Source organism: Corvus hawaiiensis, chromosome 9, assembly GCF_020740725.1.
Source record: "Corvus hawaiiensis isolate bCorHaw1 chromosome 9, bCorHaw1.pri.cur, whole genome shotgun sequence".
Lineage (NCBI taxonomy): Eukaryota > Metazoa > Chordata > Aves > Passeriformes > Corvidae > Corvus > Corvus hawaiiensis.
In genome coordinates this window covers 27,599,358-27,625,676 of record NC_063221.1, presented here as the reverse complement: position 1 = coordinate 27,625,676, position 26,319 = coordinate 27,599,358, and the positions used below count along the sequence as shown (strand labels likewise).

Genomic DNA, 26,319 nt, shown 5'->3' with positions numbered 1-26,319 from the left:
GACAGGCAAAAGAAGGAGAGCATGAGGAGGGATCACACTTCTGTAGGACTCAGCCCCCCTTGTCTTGATGAGGGGGGAAAAGCTCCAGCTCAAAAACAGGCTCAACACTTAAAGATGCACTGCACAAAGTGAGAGGATGAATGACAGCGATGTGGCTGGTGCAAAGACTCTGGAAATGGGGAGATCAGGAGAAATCAATGAGTGCTGAATATCAACAAAGAAAAAGGCTAGATAACGATGAGATTTTGTGACAGTTGTGACTTCATCACTTGAGTTGTTCCGATGAAATCAGATATAATCAGATCAATGATAAAATTGAGGATTGACTTCTTTGAAATGTATATGGCAAAACGATCTACCAAAGACCGGAAGGCAGCCTTTTCCCCTCGGTTATGTCAATTGTGCCAGTATGTGCTAGGATTTGATTGTGGCTCTTGTGTTATTTGAGATTAAGAGACAATCTCCTGGTCATTTGGCTCACAAAGACATGGGGACTGTTTTTCTGTGATTGAGGAAAGTCTCTAATGAGGAAAGGATGGGCGAATCTTAGCTCAGAAGTCATCAGCTGGTTGCCCAGATTGCGTGTATGCATCAGTCAGCTAAACAACATGTGGTGTGGTTGAAACTAAGAAATACAGGGGTAAATGTCATGGTTTTGGAGACTGATTCAAGACTTTGAGAAGTTGCCAACACCATGTTCACAACAGAAACCTAAATAAATCTTACAACTTCCCAGGATGGAGAAACATGTAATTCCAGTCTTATAGGTATTAATCTTTTGAAATGTCTTTATGTATCTTGCTCAATCGCTAATAGCTGTTTTCTTCCAAAATATGAATTCCCATCCTTGTGTTTCTCTTTGATTCTCTTTATCCCTCTGGGATTGTTTTTTTCTTCATCTTATCCTTTCTTGATCGTTTCCCCTGAAGTTCTGTTCATACCAGAATTCAACAACCATGGCAGAGAGTCATGAATTCAGGAGTCATTCAGTTCACCTTTTCAAGTGAGCGTTCCCAAATTAGATGGTCAAGAGACATTTAGGAATAGAGAACATTCTTGGTTATTTTTGTACTTCACTTTGCTATCTTACTTTTGGAGATTTTCCTCTCATTATTCAGAACTCAGATAACTATTTTCCTCTCCGAAGTATTACTGCAGTGATTTGGAACAAACAAAATTTCCCATCACGGTTTTATGCTCAGTCTTACACAAACTTTCATCCATACTTAATGAGTGTAAGGTAGATCTGTGCCAGAGTTGGAGTAAGGGTGGATTCTTTGTCCAAACTTGAAGAAATTTGGTTTCAAAGAAAGCTGAAATGTTCTGAGGTGGCAACATCTTTTTTCATTTGTTTGTTTCATCGATCGGTGTACTCATTCATACCATCAATCAATTTGTACTTGCCATGATTACTGAGTGACAATAATTAGCGTGCTTAGTTGTTCCAATTATTTGGGAAAATTTATATGAAACATTAGAAATTACCTTTGAGTTATCTGCCTCAGTGACTGAATTAACTATGTTATTGCTGGAGGATTGAAATAAAAAAACATTCTCTTTTGATGAGACACTCAGTATTTGAAGTGTGAGTGGGAGGCTCTTCACTGGCCAGTGGAACAGGTGCATCATCTTTATCTTTTTTTCTTTATGTCAGAAGAAAAGATCACGTCTTTTATCATTCCAATTACAAAACACAGACCTCTTCCAGTAAGAGCTAGTGGTTTAGACCTCATAAAATTTTTTGCCCTCCTCTTCACTATTACCAGTATCAATTTAAGTTACTACACAGGTGACAAGACCAGTTCTTTCTGCTGAGTGACAAATGTGTTTCAACCTAACAATGAGGTCATCCAGCTTTCAGAAAAAACACAGATCAAAGACCTTTGTAGGACACTTTTAACTAAGAGACAAATTATCCAGGTATTCAGGAGAAGCTTTCAGAGCTGTATCCAAAACAGGATACTTCTATTCTCTGAGTCCTGAACTATCATCCATGTGAATATGAGTCTCTTCTGCAGTGAAGCTCTGCTCTAATTCTGGTAAAATGTGCCAGCTTTCTAAGATGCTTGCAACCCAGACTCTTCTGCAAATCTTTAACTGATTTACTGGAACACACATTGGCTTCCAAGAGACTGTATAGCTACACTTGAAGCCTCTCTTCAAAATACTTGGGGCCATGGATCTGCAGCTTTCTCTTTCTTATAACTGCTTTCAAGCCTTCCAGATGTACTCATAAACATAAATAGATGTATGTTGTCTATGCAGTAATTAGAACACAGCATTTTTGTAGTCATTAAAAATAATTGTAATCTTCATCTAAACTACAATTAATGTGAAAACCATACAGCCTTATTTACTTATCCTGACTCCACCAGATACTGGCCAGCAGAACTGGGCTGGTTTAACTTTCTAGCAAATTACAGGAGTTTTTCTGGCTGATACAGTTTAGAGCAAAGGAGGCTTGAGAGAAAAGTGAAAACTTCCTGATTTAGCCTTTCTATTTAGAGACAAGTCAAAGTGAATTGTGCTTCTCCACTGACCACTACTTAAAAGCTAAAAACATTCACATTAACCATTGTGGGACAAATTTCTACCAGCCAACCTTCCACAGAAAGTTAATTATGAACTGTGATATAGCTGTCTAGATCAGCATCAGTCTTCAAATCTACATGGCAAGGTTTTCCTTAAGAGCATAACCTAATTATTACCTAGCAAGAGCTGCATAAATTACTTTCAAAAGTAATCTGGTGGCAAATTATGCAATTAAACAAAATTGTCATGCCAGGATGGTGTAACGAGCTCTGATTAGGAGTAAAAAGTTAAATTGACATCAGGGTTAGTGTAGATGAAGTATTTTATCACGTTACATGGGCAGCAGGCACTTCAGGAAGGCAGATGACAGCACAAGGTTCAAACCAAAAAGGGGCACAGAAGTTTTGAGTGGTGCATATTTGCAATACAGTGAGATGCTGTATTGTGTCCTGCTATTTAAGCAGAAAATGCATTACAACATATCTTTGTGTCTCTAAAATTATAAATCATTCTATTTTACAAGCAGGATAAATGAAAGCAAAGTTAAATGATTGAGGCCGGGTCAGAGTGAGATTTTTTTTGTGAGTAAGGAACATGCCAATTCTGTGTCTTTTACTCAGATAGGTAAAAAGAATTTTCCTTTCTGAAAAGAAAAAAGAAATGAAAACCACTCCATGAAGACTACAGTCAAGACTGTCCTCAAGAGAGGACTAAAAAAGAACTGTGTATTAGTGAAGGACTGAAATCTATCAAGAGGATATGATACATCTTGGGTTCTGCTCTCAATTCAACCAGCTGCAAGCAAGTTGCTTTCCCAGATTGTGCTTCAGTTTAACTCCGTAGATTTGTGGTGGTGATGGAGTTGCCTGACACTTTTATGCAAAAGTGTTTGTATTTTGAGATCCTCTCTGTGCAAGTGAACACATGTATAAAGTATCATTATAGGAGTTTTTCAGGTCACTCTAGAGCCAACCAATTTTCCTAGTTATTTTAACTATACTTCATACACATTATCCACTAATTGATTCCCCCAGTTAATATAGGGTATAGATTTTGACTTTAAGCTGTCTCTGCTTCACAGAACTAAATAACAAAGAAGGATAAAGTAATACAGAGCATCAGGCAGTTGGAAGAGATTTCAGTCAAGATTTTAAGAAGGAAAAGCAGTGAAACAGAGAAGTAGGAAGTGTTGACACTGGTAGTTTTGCAGTGAGGATGGAGCTCCGATAAGTAATTTGTGTTTGTATGTCTAATGGCCTCATTATCTACAGTGTTAATGTGCTGTTTTGGTAAACATTTCAGAATAATGACTCACTGAAGCAAATCTTATCTTTTTACACTTACTCTCCTATCTAGAAGTAGAATAATCAGATGCATAAAATAGTTTTCAACATTGAACCTAACCAAATAGTCTTGACTGCAGTCTTCATGGAGTGGTTTTCATTTCTTTTTTCTTTTCAGAAAGGAAAATTCTTTTTACCTATCTGAGTAAAAGACACAGAATTGGCATGTTCCTTACTCACAAAAAAAATCTCACTCTGACCCGGCCTCAATCATTTACCTTTGCTTTCATTTATCCTGCTTGTAAAATAGAATGATTTATAATTTTAGAGACACAAAGATATGTTGTAATGCATTTTCTGTTTGAATAGGAGGACACAAATTTTAAAGGATTCTAGCAAGTATGTTATTTCTGTATGTAGGGGATGATTAGGGGGATAGTTCTGAAACTGACTTATTCAATTACAAGACAGTTAGAAATGATGGGCCTATTATTTCAGACTATTTAAGCAAGATCTCCATCAGAGATAGCACATGTAAAACGTGTAGGTTGCTTGATCCTTTCAGCATTTATTCTACATTATTCGACAAAACAGAAAATTATAGATTCATAGTCTTATATGAATTGTCACTTTCTACCACAGTTTGAATTTACCTTGTCTGAAACTGAAGATTAAAGAAAAATACCTAAGTAAACAGGTTTGAAGGCCTGACTTCTAAATTTCAGTGAATAAATAATGCAATAAAACGTCTTCCCACCATTTTCACGGTAAACTCAAACTGAAGCTTATTAATTTTCTTCATTTTGTTCAACCTCTTAGGTCAATAATTTAGATTTAGTCCTATTAAGCATATTTTTAAAACATCAAAAGTTGTTTTGTTATAAAACTATATAAATTTTTTGCATATTTTCGTGTGCCTTGGCTCAGAATCCTTTCTGTCACTTAGCCATCATAGAGAACTTTCATTCTAATCTATAATTCAAAGAGATGCAGATATCAATAGCAGCAATAATTCTTCCTCTTTAACCCTCCCACATAACTGTCTTTATATTTCATGTGTAGGGGGTAACATCATCTATTGTTAAAGTTCTGCAGCAGGAGAAAAACTTTTTGATGAGCCTATTTACAATTGCTTCTTATTTTAAAAAGCTTTATTGTTGGGACTGAAGTTTTCTGTCCTGTGTGAAAGAAGTGTTAAAGCCAAAGGTTCAGGCTCTGACCTAGTCTGGGGTAAGAAACTGGAACTGGCGTGACAAATATAAGAATTGGAGGCTGGGGTTTGGCAGTTAGAGAGAACAAGGATAGGGTGAAGAAATGGGAGTAGGAAAGAGGCAAATTGAAAGGACAAGGCAAAGAGAAGCAGCCTTTGGAGTAACAGGAGCTCTGTGCCCTACCTATGAATCTTGGGACAGAACCCAAGTTTCCTACTTGTTCCCCTTCCTCTTCTATGAGCAAATATGTTTAAACTTTGTGGAAAAATGTATGCTTCATTTAGTTCTCTTTCACACATGTGATGGCAAACAGTGACTTCCTTATGTCATTAATTCAAGTGGCAAAACTCTGTATGGTGGTTTGAAATATTTCAGACGACTCATATCATTGCCAATATGAAACTCTGCTCTTATTTTCTCTATTTGTTTTCAAACAGAAGAAATTTTGTGTACAAAATTACATTCAAAGAATATCAGATTACTCAGAATTTAGAAATGCCAGACCTAGAGCTAATAACCACACTATTTTTGGAGAGATTTCAGTGCATTTTGCAATGAGTTTTTAATGATTTTATTTTCTTACTCTTTTCTAATGGATGGTCAAAAGGTTATTTACTGAATGTTAACCAAACCTAGTGGGAATACAGAATTACTTCAGCCATAGTTTTTGGTAATACTTGTGATCACTTCACAGATACTAATTCATTTTTCCAGTGCTCTGTGGTGTGAGGGTGTTTCACTCCTGATATTGTTACATTGCTCACAAGCAATGACATGCCTTTCTCAGCAACTGTTTTCTTGACAGACTTTCAGTTTTATTTTCTAGCTTCAAAACATCAGTTTTATTCCTCATGTCTGGTGCTGAAGGTGAGTTTGTTTTCCATCTTTGAACACAACTATATTTGGAGATACTGTAAAGAGAATCAGTTTCCACAGCCCTCCTGTCTCTGGCTGAAATTTGAAAGCCTTACTCAGTTTCAAATCCCTTTTCACTTCAGCAGTGGATACAAGGAGCAGTTGTCTAACATAAGAAGATGATCCAAAGGAAAAATAAAAAATATATTCTTATTATGAACACCTAACATAGCCTGTCCTTTGATAAGATGGTTCAGAATATTAAATGGATATAGACTGCTAATAATAACTAGAGGTTTAATGGTTTTTATGTCTTCAGGACACTACAGGTCTTCCAACTTAACTACATTTGCACAATAGTTATTAAAATGCAACTGTTACCTCTTAATCTTATGTATCCCTCATTATCAGAGCACCTGATTACCACACAATCTGTAATTAATGGAATTGCTCTAGTGACAGACTAGGCCTTCTGAAGCTGGGCCAAGTGAGCCATTGTTCAGGTCTCCACCTCACTGGTCCTGGTTTGGTGAAAAGATCACCAGCTACATCTCAGATGAGTGATTCATTTCATCTGTGTTAATCTCAGTATTAATCTCTAAGATGTTCTCTTAGAAATTGGATGAAGCTATAAGATATATTGTATCTGTTCATCCTAACCATCTTCTCATCCTTCATCCATACCTAGAATTTACACCAGAGATTTTGACAGGAGTTGTTTCTGTGCTGCTACTGAAGCAGAATGCATCAGTGCAACTCACTGGGGTGGGCATGATGAACATCTCAACAGAAGTAGTCAAAGCAGAATCAAGCTAAATTATCTTCATTTACAGTAGCATTGTTGTTTGTCTTATGGAAAGGAATGTGATTACTTCATTTGTTGTTGCTGTCTATTTTTCCCTTTAACTGATGCCAAAATAATCAACTTTCACATGATAGCTTGCTTTCTCTGGTCGGATTAACTAAAGGTGATAGATACAATTGTACAAACTTGGAAGCAGAAGATCAGGTTCTGTTCTTTGCTTTTCACTCACTTGTTACATGCTTTTGGGAAAATGGTATCACCCACATGCTTAGTTGCTTCACCCATAAGATCAATATCAAGCTTTTTTTTCATGATGCTCTGAGGTTTCTGAAAGTTTCAGTAACCGGATATAGTTATCACCATATTAGACTAAAAATGTTCTACTTTACCATTCCTTCTGATTACTATAGTTCCTCCATCAGTAACAAACATTCTTGGTTTCCATCTCACTAAAAATATTCCTGTTTTGTTTTGCGCCTCATTCCATTGAGTATGTATTAAATTTAGACTACAGCACTTAACATTTATTTTTTTAAAAATTGAAAAAGCTGTATTCTAAAATTTTTAAAAGGACAATTATTTAAATTGTTTTTTGGTTTTTAGGGTTTTTTTTTTGGTTTGGTTTGATTTTTTTGTTTGTTTGTATTTTGGGGCTTTTTGTTTTGCTGGTTTTTTGTTGTTGGGGTTTTTTTGGTTGTTGTTTTCTGTAACTAGGGATGAATTTGAAGGTTAATAAAAAGATCTGCTGAGAAATTGCTTTTCCATTGACATAATTAAGAATCCATCCTACCAGAATAAGAGTAAAGTCTTAATTGTTTGCAGAATATGTGTCCAAATAGTGTAAATTTGTGAAGGCAAGGCAGCCAAGGTCTGGTTGGTGTTAAGCCATAATTACATAATCTGAATTATAAAAAGCAAGGAATCCTCAGGTGAGGAGGAAACTGCAAGAGCTTGTCTTGGGCTGGGAGTTCTATATGGATTCATGAAAAGCTCGAGCCTATGAACAGAGTTGTGTGTAGCTAATTGAGTCATACAATCACTGGGAAAAAGCTGCAAAAAAGACCAATGTCACCATATCAGTTTTGATCATGGATGTTTCCTAGCTGTTCATGTTGATTCACTTCATATTAAGAAGTATTCTAAAGCAGCTCACAGGTGTTTTTCCCAATCAGCTGGTTCAGTTATTGGGGAATGCTTCCTTCTTGCATATGTACAGCCTTGTAAACAAAAATATGGTACAAAGCCTCTTTTCTTCAGAGAAGAATTGTTGTCACTCGCACTATTAGCTGGGAGTGCACATGTATGACTGTAGTTCTACACGCTTCTTCTTATTGTTGGACTTTTAATCAGCATTTCTATCAATGTAAAGGAAGATAAGGGTAAGAGGAGATGGAATTTCAATGACTTTTTTTTTTTTTTGCTTCACTGATTGCTGTTTTATAATTGAATTGCAATTTAAATTTTACATTCAAAATGTTCAGGCTGAGACACAAGCACTGCACTGCCTATTCCAATGGAAATTTGAATTTTTATCTCATTATAGGTCTAAAATTCATAATTTTTATCACACTAGACATTTTTACATTAGAAGCTCCCACTCTAAATTCTAATCTCTTTTCTGTTTCAGAATAATGCCTATAGGAAATATGTAATGTTTTTATATTACTGCAATTTGTTCTCAGAAAGTCCCAAATCTTGTTTAAAAAAATGCAAGAATTGTGATTATATAAACAAAGTCAGCATCCTATACAAGGCCAAACATAAGCAGTAATTCACCTAACCTTTAAGGCTTTCCACATTATCTCCTGGGTGTAAAAATTTGAAAGCCTAACTATTCTACAACAAGAGGCCCTTATATCTGGAAATTGTCCATATTTTTGGCAGAATGTGAATGAGATTCTGTGAGGAGCTGGACTCAATGATTTTATGGGTGCTTCCCAACTCAAGATAGTCTATGTTTCTGTGCTATCAGCAATATGGAAATATCTGCCTTTAAGTGTAAAAAGCTTTGTGGGCATGCTTTCAAAATAATGCAAAATCTCATTGCTTGTATTTAAGTCTTGCACCAATTATTATAATAACTTTAAAAGGAGTCATCTTCCTCACAGGAATTCAAAAGGAAGAGAAATAACAAGTGTGCTGGCTCACTGCTGCAAGCCTACACAAAAGCAAACCTGGCCTGACAGTCAGGAGAGTGCTGAGCATTCATTACTTCTCTGGCAAAAATGGATGCTTTACTGTCTGTTCATTGTAGAAAATAATCCATTCAGCTCATAAATCAAGGGCTGAAATGTATTTAGAATAGTGGTAACAAAATCAGCCCCCTGCCATGAGGTCACTCTTTGGTGAGTCACCATCTAGTCCCAGAGACGTCATCCTGCTTTTCCCCACAGGTGATTATTGCAAACAGGAAAGGGGACCAGTAAGTGGAACTGTAATTATAAGAATTAGTGCATATATTGAGGGGGTTTTAAACTTATTTTAGAAGCTGCTAAAGTATATGAACTAAGATCACTAACCAAATTGCATTGATAGTGACGTGCTAGAAGCAAAACTGACTCTTTTTTCAAGTGTTTTTTACTTCTTTATTCCCCAGTTGCTGTGGCTCGGGGTGAGTTTGATTCCTGAGAAAGCTGATTTCCTGCATTTCAGACATTCAAGCCAACTGGGAGCCACAAGAATGTGAGTTTATAACTGGCTGTTGGAGATTTAATACACAAGAAAGCCAAATCTTTATAGATGCTAAGCACTTGGTCCTTCCAACACATCTCTGTAGCTATTCATAACAACATTATTTGTTTCTTAATTAGGACTTCTGTTCATATTATACTGGACATTTTAAGACCAGCCTCCATGTAGGATGTGATTTAATTCACTTGTTAATTAACTAACAAATATTTTGCCTAGTATTATCAACTCTACTAAATGAGAGGAAAATAAGTTTATAGACTGATTAATTAATACGCTTGGTATCAGAAGGAAGACATTTCCTATGCAAGAGGACAAGTCCAACCCTGAGAGCATCCAGTCTGAACACTACTTGGTGCAGAAATCTGCAACAAATTTTTCACATGCAGTGCTTTAATGCATACGAAATGCTCTTGGAAGGAAGAAAATAATTAGGTGCGTCCTTGACAAAGAACTGGCTCCAACAAGAGGTTCAGAGTATTGCTTATGTGGAAGGACCAGGCACATTTCAGACTAATAGACAGTATTTTGAACAGGGATTCTTCAGGAGGATTTTCAATAAATATTGAAGTGGTTAGAAATTATGTTTTGCAGGATATAAAATAGACACGTATTTGCTGTAAGATTGGGATGCACAGGAGACTCAGGTAGATTTTGCTCATTGATCTTGTCATTGGTAGCAGTTACTGAGCTTCTGTACCCAGTGCAGAACGTAAGGAAGAACACATCTTGGGACAGACTTGTGAGAGATTTTCTTCAGAGAGATTTTCAGAGGCTCAGGTGCCCTCGATACTGGGCAACTGAATTTCAGCTAGATCAGTGGAGTGGTTTTTCTAGTAGAAGCACAGGAGGCTGAGGCTCACCTTGACTTTTATAGTACAGAAGTATGGCCAGAGCATCCTTTGAGAGCCAAGTCAGAATGACTCCACCAAGTAAGCACAGTTCATTGTGCTAAAATCTAATTAGCTAATCTACTAGTCCTGGCACCAAACTAGAATGATCCTCTTCCATCCAGGGTTCCCCTTTCAACACATTGCCAACATAGGCATCCTAAATATCTCTTTTATCTTTTGTTGTCTTGCTGTTAATAGAGAAAGTGAGAAAATAATCACTGATTATAAACTAAACCAGAGAGAGAAAATAACATATCTTCAAATCATTATACCTTACATCGGACCCCTCCTTTCATCCATTGTGTTTTGATCTACTAGCAGATGTTTTAAGAATACTTTCTAATAGATACTTTGTGGAGTGGGCTATCAGCTCTTAATTATGTCAGAAGGAGACATCAGGGAAAGAATCAAAAGAAATGGTCAGAGGTGAAAGGCTAGAAAAACAATGAACTTTAAATTGACAGGTAAAATTGACAGAGAACTAAGCCAGACCAGATTAAATATTCACAGGGAAGAAGAATTTCCCAATAGAAGACAGACGATTATACATCCACTTGCCATTAGCTGCAGTAATACATCTTTTTATTAGAGCTTGATAACAAAAGAATGCTTCTGCTCTATAATTTTCCTCTGGCATGGAAATAATTTACCCTGAACTTCCCATCTGTACATACAATGACACCTTTCAATGCATACAACTTCCCACCTAATACTTGGGAAAAGTTTATCCTTTATCAGCTGGATGTCTATTTGTGTTTTCTTAACTTCTTACATCTTAAAAAAAAATTAAAATTGTATTACATCTTTTCTTCTATTTAAATTACTTAAATTATGCTGATTACATGTTAACTGCATGAATTATTCCCATTATATTATTTTTAAGTCATTTCTTTGAATAGTTTTGGTTTTCTGAAACTCTTTTGATGGACTCTTTGTTCCCAGTTTCTTAATGGCTTGACAAACACCTTTACTGAACATGCAGTTAACAACTAGAAACGGTGTCTTGCAATTCCCAGTACTCAATAAAACCAAGTGATTCATATAATCAGAGAGACACTTGATATTGCAATTTTACTCAATGATATATTCCTGTTGACTTCAGTCTAGATAAAGGCAGAAAAATTGGCAGCCTCTGAAGCTAGCAAGACTTTTTTGAAAGAATAAGAATTGTCAATTTTTTTAACCAAAATGTTCCCTAAGCTGAAACTTGCAGAAAAATATGTTTTGACAAAATCCACAAAATCAATTTTCTAAGTTTTAAAATCATCAAAGCTTTTTCTATTGGCATTTAGAGTCTATATCTTGGTTTGAAATTCTTTTCATTTTTAATATTTTATTTATAAAGTTTGAAAACATCAGTATCAGCTTTGAAATATTTCTCATCAATTATATCCAACTAAGTGTTTCAGCTTAACCAAACTGACAGTTGAGGGGTTACTTTTGCTTAAAAAGTTGAAGTACTGCCTGGATTTGGAAGAGGAGATTTCAAAAGTAAAATGCTTATATGATAGAAAAACATTTCCCTACATATCTCTAGGGGTTAGTGGTCTCTCCAGAGGACAGGAAAATACCAGTAACAAAATAAATAGTTTTTTGAATATAGAAGTAATGACAAATCAGAATGAGTGGTGTGACTCTAACTAAAGGTTAGAGAAGCTGATTTATAATTTAAACAGGGAATTCAGCAAGCTCTTTACTTACAGGGAACAGTTTGACTATTGTGCTCTTTTCCAAAGAATGGATAAACAATCTGTGGTTTATGGATATTTTCCTTGCCAGCTGTTCTTTATTTATCACTGTCAGATTTCCTTGCTTGATAAAGAAAAATATAATGGTTTATCCTATTATTCGGAGGAAAGCACTAATTATGATGAAACAGCAGTGGCTTTAGGGCAAGGGGGACAAAGAAAACCAGAGGACTGTTTAATATAATACAGTAACAGCTTTCTTACTGCATCTTTCACTTAAGGAAGCTAAAACTACAGCTCCCTGAAGCTGGAATATCTGTAATTTCTGTCTGATGGGGAAGTGTTCCACAGAACTGCAATTACAGATCAGGCATTACACGAGTCTGTTCTTCATGTAACTGTACTTCAATCTTTTCTACTGTTCTAGAATAGTATTATTTCCTTTTACTGCCACTGTTCCATCAATTATTGCTCAGGGAAGAATCTGTCCCTGACTGGATGCTGTTAGTTCTGCTTGAGTGGGATTTGAATGGGGGAAAAGAATCTGCATCAGCAGAATCTCCTTAAAAAACTCATGTCAGTGCTTACCTTCCAGAATACAAGTCTGCTTGCTCAAAACACAATGATCCTTCAATCATTCTAATTTCCAGGAATTAGTTTAGAAGATCTTCTTATTGAGCAGGTATTGTGCAGTGCTTTGAGATAAAACAGCCCATCTTATCTCTTAGGCAGGTGAACTGATGGCTTGGATCAGGTTTTCTAGGCTAAGGACGGAAAATTACTTGGGCTGCCTTCAGCTGCTGAGCGGAGACAGCTGGAAGAGGGCAGCCACTGTCACTAGAAAAGCCTCCACTGTTGTCTATGCCAAGGTGCTGCAGAGTTGGCTTAAAGATGTTTTGTTGTTTCTTATCCTATATTGTGGGCATCACTGTGTTTGTGAGCTGCCTATGTAGATGAATGAACTGTGTAGCATCAGATCACAGATCACCTTTGAGATAATGTTTGGTACAGCTCAGTGATTTCCTTCTGCTCTGCATATGTCTCTGCTATGGAGCTTTGATATGGTTAAGAATTAGCCCTCACATTTGGTGCTTTCAGTATCTCATCTGTCAAAAGGTTTGTAAACTTCTTTGTGTTTTGTCAGTGATGCTTTTACTGCGGGATCTGTTAATTGTCACAGAGAGTACCTGATTTCTCTGCTTACTTGACTCTGTGAATGAGTCAGAAGTAAGCTTGTTAAATTCCATTTGGCTCTATGAGTAGATGAAGTATCAATTTACCTGTGCATAGAATCTATTTGGTTGATTCAGTAATCAAAGGTAGCACAAAATCTGTTTGCTTAACCAAAGGGATGTCCAGTCTTCTGAAAATCTTGACTAAGGTCAGCAATTTATTGGATGAGATGCTATTGTGTTTGAAAGGATAAACTGAGTACCATCCAGCACAGAGAAATTGTGTCTGGTTTGCCACTGAAGTTTCTGACTAAAGTCACAATAGAAACTCAAGTGAAACGTCCCTAGAATTTATCTAAAACAGCAGATGTGACTGTAAGGACAACTAGGGTGTTTGGTTTTCTTTTCCTTATAATGCTAATAAAGGAGGTTTAACCCACTCTCTATTGCTTCATTCAATTGCTCTATTTCAATGTAGCATATTCCATTTCAAAACAGAACTTTGGTTTCATGTAGGTCTGATTATTACATTCTTTATGAGACGAAGTTTCAAAAGATCAAAAGTGCTCTGTCTAATTTTAAACTTATATTTAGGCTTTAAAATTATTCCTTTTCCCTGTGGCATGCCATAGGGGGCATGTGGCTGGATACAATTGTGTCCAGGTGCTTAGTTTAATGTTTAAATCAACAGGCCAAGAGTTTACTCCTTTAAAGTTGTAAACTGTAAGAGATCAAGTCTTAGATGATGAAGGTAATCACTCTCCATGCATCAATGTGCTCATCTGTTAATATACACTACAATTTTCTCTGCAAAGCAAATAAGTGGCAAGGAAAAACAGTCTCATGCTATAGATTCAGAGCTGGTTCACAGTTTTCAGAACTTGCTGTAGGGAAGATCTCTGTCAGATTAAAACAGTGCTGGAATTCATGAGGCAAAAAAAGTAATTTCTGATCTCTGCATGCTCTCTATAGTCTCAACAGTCAAATTCAACTCGGTGCAATCTGATTTGCAATTTTTCTGAGCAGGAAGTCATGAAGTCCTTACAGTGTGACCAGATATGTATTAATCTACATAAATATTCTACAGCATATTTACTTTTACTCCAGAACTTTGATTAAAAGGCCAAAGCATTTGTTCTACAAAATTATTTAGTGCAACAAAGGATGGAGTCTATGCCACATGCCTAATTTAATAATGTAAATGTATCTGTTAACTTCAGAGAAAGTAGTAATGTACTTAAAATCATGCGGCTGATCAAATATGTTTTTTTCAAGGCTTGCATATGTAATACTTACCTTAGGTCTCTTTAAATGGCCAAACTTGTAAGAACACCAATTCTGACAGTATCAGTCTGAAGTTATTCATAGCACTCAGGCATCTGCTCAGACTTCAGACTGCAGAAATTCTTCGCTCACACTAAAATAATAACTCTAACAATTGCAGCCTCATTGTTCCTTGACAGAAGCCCTTTGAAAATCTTGTCAGGAAGAACTCTTTTTATCTCAACAAAAACATAACGCTCAGGTCCCCTGCTCTTAGCCCCAGGATGCTTTAAGAAGAATATAGTCTTGTCCAATTGCAGTATTATTGACAAGCAAAAGCTTTTTTTGTGCCTTGTAATGCCTTTAAAAGCAACACAAACAATATTTGTCCATATATGACAAAACCTTCCCAACTGATCCTTGCCATTATATCTCTTTAGACTTGTAGGATTTGTCTAATAGAGAATGGAAGTTTGTTTCTATGTAAATCCAGAGTTGTGTTTGAAGTGAAATTGAAATGGTAAAGGCTTAAAATATTTTTCATAGCCTGGTTTGGTCTCATCCAGGCTTCAGATATAAAATAGAAACAAACTTTTGAAGGAGAAAATTTTAAGCCTTGCAGCACTTGCTAACAGCGTGCTGGGGCATTGCATTAGTATCAAAGGAGATAAAAGAGGAAAAGAGAAACAGTCTGTGGAGTAATAAAGACCTCCTTTTCTAAGAGTTGGATTCTCTGCCCCTGCACAATATCAGCTGGGCCTGATTTTCCTTTCTTTGTGATATCCTTAGCAACCATTGTCTTAGACTGATCCAGGTAAGAATAGACTAAATGACTGAATCAGGCATAGAGTTCACTTCTCTCACCATCAGAGGAGGAAAATACAGATATTCACTGCCACAAGCACCAATTTCCTGCACTCCTAAGTTACAGGTCAAGTGAGAAGTAGCTGATAGAGCTTGGAACATACCCATTTGTATCAATGTTCAGACTTGAACATTTCCATGCTCTGTCTGTCCCAATGATTATTTTTGGCTGTAAACTCTATTTTCATTTCCTTCTCATTTCCTCCTTTTTACTTGATTTCTCCTTTTACTTATGTTCTTCTATTACTACTTCCTTTTATTCTCTCTTCTACCCTCCCCCCCCCTTTATTTTTTCACTAAAACTTAAAAAACCTTGCTCTCAGCTTCTTTCAGGCGATTTGAGATTGTTTTGTACAGTATAATCTCTGCCTTTCATGTTCTTCCTGAAATCCTAAAGTACCTGGAGCTCTTACTTCTGCAGAGAGCTCCACAGAATGAGTCCAGTCAGTATTCTTTCCTCTCTTGTTCTGCAAGCCTGGACATGCCATAATATTTGCCTTTGTTTTCAACAAGAGCCTGTCTGGACACTGAAGAGCTCTAATGGCAGTGAGGAGCTGGAAAAAGTCCTTACCATGGTCATGTCAATTAAGGCTTATTTGTACACATGGGCCCTGACAACTCTATGGACAAACATTGTTTGTGCTACTTGAAAGAGCATCAGAAAGCACAAAAAAGGCTTTCACTTGTCAATAATACTGCAGTTGGACAAGACTAGATTCTTCTTAAGGCATCCTGAGGTTAAGAGGATGGGAACATTGGGTTTTTGTTGAGATAAAAAGAGTTCTTCCTGACAAGATTTTCAAAGGGTTTCTGTCAAGGAACAATGAGGCTGCAAATGTTAGTGTTATTTTAGCATGAGCTAGGGACTTCTGAAGTCTGAGCAGATTCCTGACTGCTGGAGTTGAAAAAGGTGCCATTAAGCATTTGTAACACTAATGTGGTATTAAACTACATAACATTATGCAAGAATTAAATATTTGCAAAATTATTTCCATGGAAAAAATATTTTTGATTGATGTTTGTCTGTACATGCAGCAAAATTGGATAGTGTTATAAAACGGAAAATAAATTTAACATCAGTTTTATGAGGTGAGAGTAATTCTAAGGTAACATGCTAATAGAAGAAAGAAATAGCCATTTCATGTAGGCTCTGGTCTTACAGATATTCAAATGACTATTTAAATATCATCTGATAATCTTTACTTGGCGAAAAAATGCAGAAATTCTTCTCAAAGCTTCTGGAGAATTTTTACAGAGACTTTGTCTTCATATTTCTTTCATTTAAGCTTTATAGATGTGTTTTCCCTGTGCCCTTCTAAACTTTCTAGACACATGAAATTAGCTGTGTTTGGCTGTGGTAATTGGAACATGCAAATTCTGCCTAGTCTGAAGGTATCTGTTTTGGCCCTCTTCCTAGCACATGCCTTAAGTCAATCATGCCCTTTTTGCTCTTTATTTTATTCAGTTTGCAATCAAAATATGACAACAGATTTGTAGATATCAGGGAGATCCCAGCTATGACATTCTCATTATTCTGATCTTTCTTCCTGCATGACCTGATTTCCTATAGTGTTACCAACAACTTAATAATTAAATTGGGGAAGAAACAATTGCTGAAGATTTCTCTTTTTCTAGAAAACTTGAACAGAATTCAGTTGGAGAAAAATATTAAATTACTTTGGCTGTGCTAACTTGCTGTTTTCTACATTCCTAGGATGGTGAATACAGATTCAACTGGTCATAATTTCCTTTCCCCACGTCCTCACTTTTGGAATGTGAAAAGAAAAAGTCCAGCCCTGATTCTCAGTGAAGATGCAATTGGAATGCTGGGATTTTTATGATGAAAGTCATAATTCATCTTTCTTCTTTAGGATGATTTTCCTTACAAGTTCTGTAACATGGGGTCTTATTTCTTCAACAGAGACAGTGGAGTCCCAGGCCTTTACTACTTTCCCATTGGGGTCCACCAGGTATTTCCAGAAGTTCCAAGTTGGTTCTTCTCCTGTAGAATCTACAGGGGGGGGAGAAAAAGTTATATATTAGAAAAACATGTTAGCCAATTCCTGACATTTGTTCTTGTCAATTTGATGATTAACCTCTCAGAGGAAGAAGGAATGTAAAATTAAGAGGAAGTTCAGACTGAGTAAGATTAATTTTCTGACAGACAGCTTTAACTAGGCAGTAGTCCCTTGGCGACTAATGGAAACAGGGAAGCTTGAGCTCGGAGAAAGCACAACAATCAGTGCTGAAGTGTGTGAGGGGATATGTATGTGTTGCTGTGCTATACAGATATACCTGACACAGCTGAACACTGATAGGAAAATTGAATTTGGCATAACAATATAGCTGTACCAGGACTGACTACTTGCTTATCCAGAAGAAATAACAAAGTAATCATTCCAGGTGGAAACCTAATTCTCATCTCCTAGTTTTCCCCTTCCTGGTCACATACTCTTTTACGTGAGCCACACCCTTACCCTTTGCTATTCTGCTAAGTGACTAACAAAATTTCCAGGACTTTCAATTAGGCCATGAACCTCATCCCACTAAAAGCACAAGTACAGACACTGCAGACAAATTAGCATCTTTTTTCCCACTGATTTTACACTGGGCAAACCTCCTAAGGAATCAGAAGTTATTTCAAAGTATCATCAAGACACAGCCAGACCTACACTTTCAACTGTGTTGTCATTGTGCTGAATAAAGACCCAGCCTCCAGCAGCCTCCCTCTGCAGGCAGGCCAGTGCGGAAACAGAAGTTTTGCAAATTTCCTGGGACATGTCTGCAGGAACAATTCTCCTGGGCAAAACAGAGATTAAAGGATGTGAAGAGGATTACAGGGAAGTTTTGTTAGCAGAATGATCCATTACAGACACCTGGAAGGAGGTGAGCTTGAGGTAGCCAGAAATAATATCCACACTCCTTTAAATTCAGCGGTATATGGGAGAACACTGTGGTGCTGGAGAGAAGCAGCAGGGATATGGTCCTTGCAGAATGCAGCTCAGGTGATATTGTCTCACATTGGGCTTTACTATATTTCATTGCTGAAAGACATTTCCTTCAGATTGGGTTAAGACTGACATTTTAATTTAGCATTTAAATGGTATTCAAAGCATTTGTTCAGTGCAAGAAAAGTAGTGCCTTGATAGGGAATATCCTGCCTTACAGTTTATCTTGTCAGCTGGCTGGTAAGAACCAGCAAAACCTCTTCTGGTCTCAGTGCTGGCTGTAAGGCAGATTGGAACTGGAGGAACTGTACAGTAGGGCTGTTCCAGTGCTTGGGGAGGAATGAGGAAGGGAGTATTCAAGGACATCGTCTAGTGCCTGGTTTCACTTTTTGATTGTTGAAGTAAATTGTGAGGTGCTTTGCTTCCACTTATCCTACAGCTCTAGAGATGAGTCTTATAAATCCAACCTGCAGCACTCATGTCACAGGAGGAGTACTTACGAGGCTGTAAGTGGAAAAAGGTCAGGGTGTTGTATGCGTAGAGGAGAGTATTTCAAGGCCTGTGTTCTATGTAGAGGTTTATTGAACCAGCTTTTACAAGACATCTGCTATTGATGTGTCTTCATCTCTGGAGATCTTTTTGGAAGGTAAGACAAAGGCAACAAAGAGAAATCCTGCCTTGTGCAGGAGGAGGGACTACATGACTTCTGACCTCCTTGAGCCTGACAACTCTGTGAACTCAATCATAGATCTCCTTTTTCTGTTAGATGGTATTTTGTGTCAGAGGAATTCTATGCTGGAGAAACAACCCTCCAGTGTTCCAGGTTACTCACCAATTAAGTACTTGAAGGCAGGAATTGCACCAGCTCCACTGACGGTGATTTTGCTGAACATGGGGAAGGAGGCACCGTAAGTCTTTCGTGCAAAGCTCTCAATTTCTTTGTTAGTGTCTGGTTCTTGCTGCCCAAACTGATTGCAGGGGAATGCCAGCACATTGAAATGGTACGGGCCCAGGTCTCTCTGCAGCTGCTGTAAGGCCTTGTAGTGGCTGTCTGTGTACCCACATTCACTTGCAACGTTGACAACTAGAGACACCTGAAGAACAAGAGAGCACATTTTAAAATGCGCTGCACATGTCAGTTTTCCAACAGGTAGACTGGAATGAAGATTATTTTAAAAAAAGAAAGAATGTCTAGGGAACTGTGGCTGAACACATATCTGAAACTACATCGAGTTCTATTCACAAAAGGAAGATTTAGTATTTCTTTTATGTATTCCTCTTTGGAAAGCATTAAGATAATCAATCAACTGCTAAGCAATCTTAATTTTCAGTTTACAGAGAATTATGTATTTCTCCATTCTGCCTTTTGGACAATTTTTAAAGATATTTAAGAAGTGACCATCCAGCTAAGATATACTAAGTTAAATGAAAGAAACTTGTAAATCAATGTATTTTTTGTTGTTTATTTATCTATTGTGAAGCATCTGTTCTGCAGCATCTTTTCTTGCACAGAATTTGGTGCCCATACTGAACTGGCTGATCCATTTATCACTGCTAGTGTAGATGTCTTGACCTGGAAGTTAATAGAAGCAATTACAGGATTTGGGGTTGTTCTGTGCAGTGTGGGCTGTAAAATTTCCCATCACTTCTAGAGTAAATCTACTCAGTTGTGACAAAATGACAACAGTTTTTGCTGAAAGGTTTACTGCCTCAATTAGTGATTCCAAGAGGTGAAGGCTGCCCACTATCCTTTGAAGTCATTCCTGCAGTGGCTCATGTTCAATGCTGTGTGCATTGTGTCACTCAGATACTAGCACCAGGATCTGCCAGCACAGATCCAGCTGGGAGGAAGCTGTCACAGACAGGAACAACAGAATTTGTTGGGAAAATAAAGTGACCTAACTCTGAACTAACATATATTACAGTTTCTCAAAGCCTTGAAGAATTTTTCATTGGTTTTTGAGATATTTTATCCTTAAATAACTTTTAGAATTTATTTTTAGAATTATAGTTTTATTATTCTCATGAATTTTGTGTAAGTTGCTGCTCATTCTACATAAATTGAGTCCATTCTAACAGTTTTTTACAAAAGTATTTAAGGAAATAGGGTGTGTCAAATACATTACATTTAGCAAAAAATAAACGGCTACATGTGCATCGTGTTTTTAAAGCCAGGAAACAAACTGGCATGTGGAAGTACATACCTGGGTAAGGTATGGGATCATAAGATGAAATAAGTAAAAGGAGTAGGAATAAGTAAAGAAAAAGCTAAGGGGATGTTGGTGTTTGTAATTTCTTACATTAAACATTAACACTTACTCTGTGTATTTTCTACTTTGTATAGCTGTACGGCCATCATAGAATCATAGAATATCCTGAGCTGGAAGGACCCACAAGAATCATCAAAGTCCAGCTATTGAATTTAAAGTGGATTTGGAGTGACACTGTTTTCCCTGGAAGACAGGTAATCTTACCAAGCACAAGCTAGTGTAATCTTCTTTGTAGTGTAGTGTGTCAACAGGATGCAATCTAAGCAACCCCTGTACACTTGTATATGAAATATGACCTGCAGCCATCTCAGCTCTGAATTATCCCTTTCATTCAGACAACACTTACAAGCTCTGCCTGAAATTTTAAATTCAGTCTCCTAAAACATCCAAAATTATGACATATAATTAGACTTTTTTTTTTTTTTCAGAGAAGAGGTAATAATTTTATGATGCATTCCTGTTGCAGACTCTCAGCATTTGAAGTAGAATTTATATGTTGGACATAAAAAATAACTATTGGCAGTTCTGTTCTTATCAAATAATCTGATTTACCAAACATAGTGATAACTGTAGTTTAGTTTGAAATAAAGATAAATTGTACTACTAAGAGCTGAAGTCATATGTAGTTCTTTCATATGAAATTTTAGAAGCTTTTAAAAATATATTTTAAGCCTCGGAATATTCATGATGCAGAAGTATTCATCCGCCTTACTGAATTCATCTCTATTGGTTCTTTATCTCAAGCAGAATGGTAATGTAAGAATTTATCACTGGAGGTTTGGGGGAAATAAGGTTTTGTAAGCATTGTGTTCATATTAAAACAGATATGAAAGATGAATTGCCAGTGAATACAATCAAGCTTTTATAACTTTTACTTGATTTTAAGTCAAAAGAGGGCTTGAAAGGATTCACTCAAAAAGAAACAACTATTTTCATTTACAGCTGTTTAAAATCAGTAATTACTTGGCATGGTCGTGAAAGGCTTGAGAGCTCACACTGCAAATAGTGCAAACTTCCAAACATATTCCTCCGAAACAGATGGAAACTACATGCAGCATTTCTAGGGATGGCAGACACATTATGCTTCTCTTTTTTCCTTAGAAAAATGCATTCTCTGTAACTGAATTCTCCATTCCTGAACTCCATAACTTAATAGTGCAGACCTCTTAAATGTATAACACATATAACGAAAACTTGCATGATCTATAGTATTTCTCAATGAATGTTTAAAATTATTCTTTAAAAATCTTTACTGAGTTATCTTTCAAGTGTCTGGTATTAGAAGTGATTTAAAGTGGTGATTTTTTTTGGTCTGTGTCTTATTTTTAATAAATATTAATAAAAGTCACTCTTTTTGCTCTCATGTAGAGGCTGTACTTTGACTTCTTACAGCTGTTAATGACTTAATTTAAGTTCAATATGCCTGACTTTAGGAGTGCAAGTCAAGCACACCACCTAGTGTGCAGTGAAAACAGTTCAGTGGACCTCACAAAAATGATTTCATTTCAGCTGAATTCTTTATCAGCTGTTGTCTGACCTCTTAATACTTTAATACTTAATCCTTTCCTTGCCTTTGCTTAGAAAACCATGCATTCTGGTAGTGAACTCATTTATTTAACACTGCAAAAAACTCTTCTTGCTTTACTTCATATTTACACCAGCGTGCCTTCTTTAGGGAAAAATCCCAGGACAGATTTAGGAATCTGTCTCAGCTTCAAGTAACCCTTTGTGGACCTGTCAGCAGAGACAGTAGATGCTTGGGTTTTTAGACACAGAGATTCTTAACTGGCTCTATGTGACTGATGGAGGAACCAGCCACAAGTGTCAGACTGCACCAACTCACTGAGCTATCACCTTCGTGGAACCAATAGCAATATTTGTGCAGTAATTCAGTGGCTGTGCTCGGTATTTATCCACACTCAGTAACACCACATTCTCGGATTGCAGTGAGCTCTAGTCCAAAGTGCCTAGCACTCCTCTCAATAATAATATTGAGTATAAAAATAATACTTAAATTGTTATAGTGTCTAATGCTTTTCCATGATTATAGTACCTATGGCTCAAGATTTCCAAAGGCACTGCATTGACATTGCTTAATTCCACCCCAGCACACTGTACTTAGCTGGGTGGTAGATTGGTATCATTACACCAAGATAGGCATAAACACAGCAGGGAACAGTTGATGTTTGGGAGTTCTGACTCCCAAATAGGTACTATTTTTGGTAAGAATACTGCCTCTTACAGCATATCAGACACAGATCATAAAAGAAAAGATTATTGAATTAGATTAGACAGAAAACTAATCTTGTTTGGATCTTCTTGATTCTTGTCCATCCTCATCGCTGCCCTTCATTTTTAATGTAGATGGGTCAACAGTTTATGGTAGTGTGGAAAAACCATAGAAGGATGGCCTTCTCCACAACACAGTGAACCAGACAGTTTTTTTGATCTATTTCACTTGTGGAACTCTTTTCTCAGTGGTAATAGTCCTCCCTTTCTTTACTATATAACAGAGGGTAATTGTGGTTCATATCAAGATACACTCGAATAGAAAGTGAATTATATCCATCAGTCTTTTTTTTCTTACTATGAAAAAACTGTTTCAATGATCTGAACAGACACAAGTTTATATTAATAATGACTTATTGAAGAAGGATTCTGTCAGTCATGAATTGCACTGATTGTTTATACTTAGCATGGCTCTTGCGGTTTTAGAATTAGCAGACTTTATTAATTTTTTTTTTTAGACTCTAGAAGTCTTTGGATTGTTTCAATTCCTAGTTAGTTTCTTGACTACCAATTAAGTAGTTATTTAAATAAATTAGCTGAGTGACTGAATTGAAGAAAATGTCTTCACTACATCTGCCAGAAAGCTTAAGGCTGGTAAAAGCTGGTTTAGCAATTAGCAGACTATTGTTCCAGGAGCGAACTAGTGACTCACTTTCCTTAAAATACCACCAGCACTCATGTATTACTTTAATAATATTTGCTTTCTTTTAATAGCTTTAAAATATTATGATAAATCTACACCCTAACATTACTTATCTAATTGGAGACTTAAGCAAGTCTATTTTAAGAAATAAATGGGAGTTTTAATTAACCTTTTTCTATCTTGATACTGAGTTCTGACAATATAATGACAGAAAGGGATGTGTTTTATTGCCATAATTTGCTTTAAAATTGTGCACATGCATTATCAAAGAGCAGGTAGCCTGAACATTAATAGGATCCCTGAATGCAAATCTACCTTTTATTCCATACAGAAGCTGAATGTCACTTTTTTGGAGTAAACTATTCCATATGGCCTAGCAGAGATCAAGGAATACCATTAATCAGTGGTATTATCTTTTCCAAGTACAGCTCTAGAGCTCCCCTCTATGAAACCAGCCGTGCCTCGAGGATGGCCTGGAACCACAGCACTGGGATACAGCACACACCCTGAACCTGCCTGTTCATGAGATTCCAGACCAGGCTCTGCAGCTTGTTCCAGAGGGGATGAACACCCCCAGCTCTCTGCAGAGTGGCTGTAAGGAATTCTTCGTAGTTCTCCCTTAACTCCTTTCCATGTGGATTCTGGCCCTGAGATAGAGAAGCTACAGGTCATATTTGCTTATTCAGATTAGCAGATGATGTGCAGACAAAACATGCCCCAGTAACAGGATTTATTGACAGAGCCTTTGGAAGGAGCTCATTAAAAAAACACAAATATTGCTCAATATTAAACAGCTTCCACATTTTTCTCCAACACAGATATTTGAGTGGGCATAGGACCAGTTCTGCTGTATGGAGGGGGATGAGGACTTTGACCAGGTAGGATTTAGACCTCTCATTTGGTCCAAATCCACCAGTATCTCTTTCTGCTGAGCTCAAGAAAATGTGCATCTCCCTATATAGCTTCTCTGTCTTCCTGCCAATGTTTTAGTGACCTGCTGCTGTGGACCAGTGAGCTCAGACACCTGAGGAGAGGGAAAAAGGAAGGTGGAAACACAAAGCTGGAGAAAAAGGGTGAAAGCAATAAGTGGTGCCACCTTTTGGGGAGCAGGAAAACTATTGCACTGCCTGACTGTATCACAGATGTGGCACTTGTGTGCTAAGAGTGGCACTTGTGGGATTGATGTTGATTTTTGCTTCTATAATTTGTGAAAGGGGCTATAAGAGTTTATATTATTAAGTATGAGTGTGCTAAGTTCTCTTTTCACTCTTCCATAGGTACTGACCATCTTTCCTAGATGATCAAACCACTAATAAAATGAAATGAAATGAAATGAAATGAAATAAAATCAGATTATAGTCAAGAATATTGTTTTAAAATGGTATGGAAAGCTCTGCCTAGAAATCCTTAATGTAATATGTAAACAAAATTTAGAAGACATCATAAAAACGTGTATCTATGTGCCCTTCATATTGCTGTCACACTGAAAAGTGACAGAGAAATTGCATGATGTTGTTACAATTTCACTATACTCTGATACTTTGTAATGTCTCTCATGTTTTTACAAAGTACTGTGAAATCTGTTAACTCCATCAGCCGCGGACCAAATCCCTTTTTTTTTAATGCAGAACATTAAAAAGGAATGGGATTTAGGTAAGAATAACATACACGAAGTCATGCAGTTAAAAGGCAGAAATAAACTCCAAAAGTAAGTTACACAAAGACACAAACTTCCTGAACTTCCAGTGGAGTAGGCAGAATCCAAAGCAATCCATCCTGCTGCAAGAACGGCAGGAGGGCAGCATTCCCTGCCTGCCACGTCTACAGGCGGCTGCAGTAGGAGAAGACGCGGACACACACGGGGGTTAGACTGCAAACGCTTTATTGAAGAGGAGCCTGTGTTAGCCAGACGTGTTCGCTAAAGGGCAGCGCGTGTTCCATCAGCCACACACTGAGCTGCCCAGATGCCCACGCGTGTGTGCACCGAGGCCCCGAGCGCTCTCCCCCGCGCTCGCTCCGCGGACATGCAAGGGCTGCCTGTTAGTGAGCCCGGGCGGGGGCCGCCCTCCCCGCCGCACTTACCGAGCCCCTGTACTTCTCCAGAGACACAAGCTTGCCCCTGATGTTTACAACTTTGAAAGTGTAAAAATCAGGCTCCTTCTGCCGCGTAGCGGAAAAGGCTAAGAGCAGGAGCGCTGCAATTGCGAGGAGCATGGCTAGAGGGATGAGGAGGACTTTGGGGAAGGAGGAGGCAGGCTGGTGCTCCACACTGCCCTCCGGGTCCAGCATGCTGCACGGCCGGCGCGCCTCTGCCCGCCCGGCCCCGGCCCGGCCGCGCTGCCGCAAACGCCTCGCTGCTGCAAACGGGCCTTTTGCGGCACTCGGCGGCTCTGCCCGCTCCGCACCGCACCGGGATGCCTCCGTGGAGGATGCACACGCTCTGAAATGGAGCATTTCGTGGTGGAAGTGGTGCATTGAATGGTTACGGGTTTAAAGCACTAGTTGGCTCAGTCTGTGGGATGCCAGTGACAGAATCGCAGAATGTTCTGGGTTGGAAGGCAGCCACAAGGATCACTGAGTCCAACTCTTAAGTGAATAGCCCATACAGGGATCAAACCCATGACCTTGGTGTTATTAAAGATCCTGCTTTAACTCTGTTGTTGTGATTTTTGATGGATTTGCAAAGGTTTTTTTTGTGTGTGTGTACTAACTACGGTGTAATGTCAAAGGACAGCAGTGGCTTGGTTGCTACTGGTTACTGAGGCGAGTGCTCCGAAAGAGAGTCACAGCACACAGTCAGCAAAACCAGAATCACCAACACGCCACATAAAACAGCCACATCAGGCAGGCCTGCAGGAAATTCAGCTCTGCATGCACCTGGCTGGTGAGGAGTGAGTGGCCAGACCACTGGTCTC

At 37.8% G+C, this 26,319-nt stretch overlaps 1 protein-coding gene across 1 annotated transcript; it reads right to left on the bottom strand.

Moving 5' to 3' along the window:
• Positions 1-16,239: 16,239 nt before the first annotated feature.
• Positions 16,240-25,741, bottom strand: GPX7 (glutathione peroxidase 7). Its single transcript, XM_048313417.1, has 3 exons — positions 25,487-25,741; positions 19,035-19,296; positions 16,240-17,265 (listed from the first exon to the last, which is right to left on the bottom strand). The coding sequence occupies exons 1-3, from the start codon at positions 25,691-25,693 to the stop codon at positions 17,102-17,104; spliced, it is 633 nt and encodes a 210-aa protein (XP_048169374.1). The 5' UTR covers positions 25,694-25,741; the 3' UTR covers positions 16,240-17,101.
• Positions 25,742-26,319: the final 578 nt, after the last annotated feature.

Excerpts from the sequence above, each read along its gene's own strand:
- GPX7 (XM_048313417.1), bottom strand. The coding sequence starts at position 25,693 with ATGCTGGACCCGGAGGGCAGTGTGGAGCACCAGCCTGCCTCCTCCTTC. Across the intron at positions 19,297-25,486 it reads TGGAGAAGTACAGGGGCTCG|GTGTCTCTAGTTGTCAACGT; the intron begins GTAAGTGCGGCG and ends CTTGTTCTTCAG. Across the intron at positions 17,266-19,034 it reads TGCCTTCAAGTACTTAATTG|ATTCTACAGGAGAAGAACCA; the intron begins GTGAGTAACCTG and ends CCCCCCCTGTAG.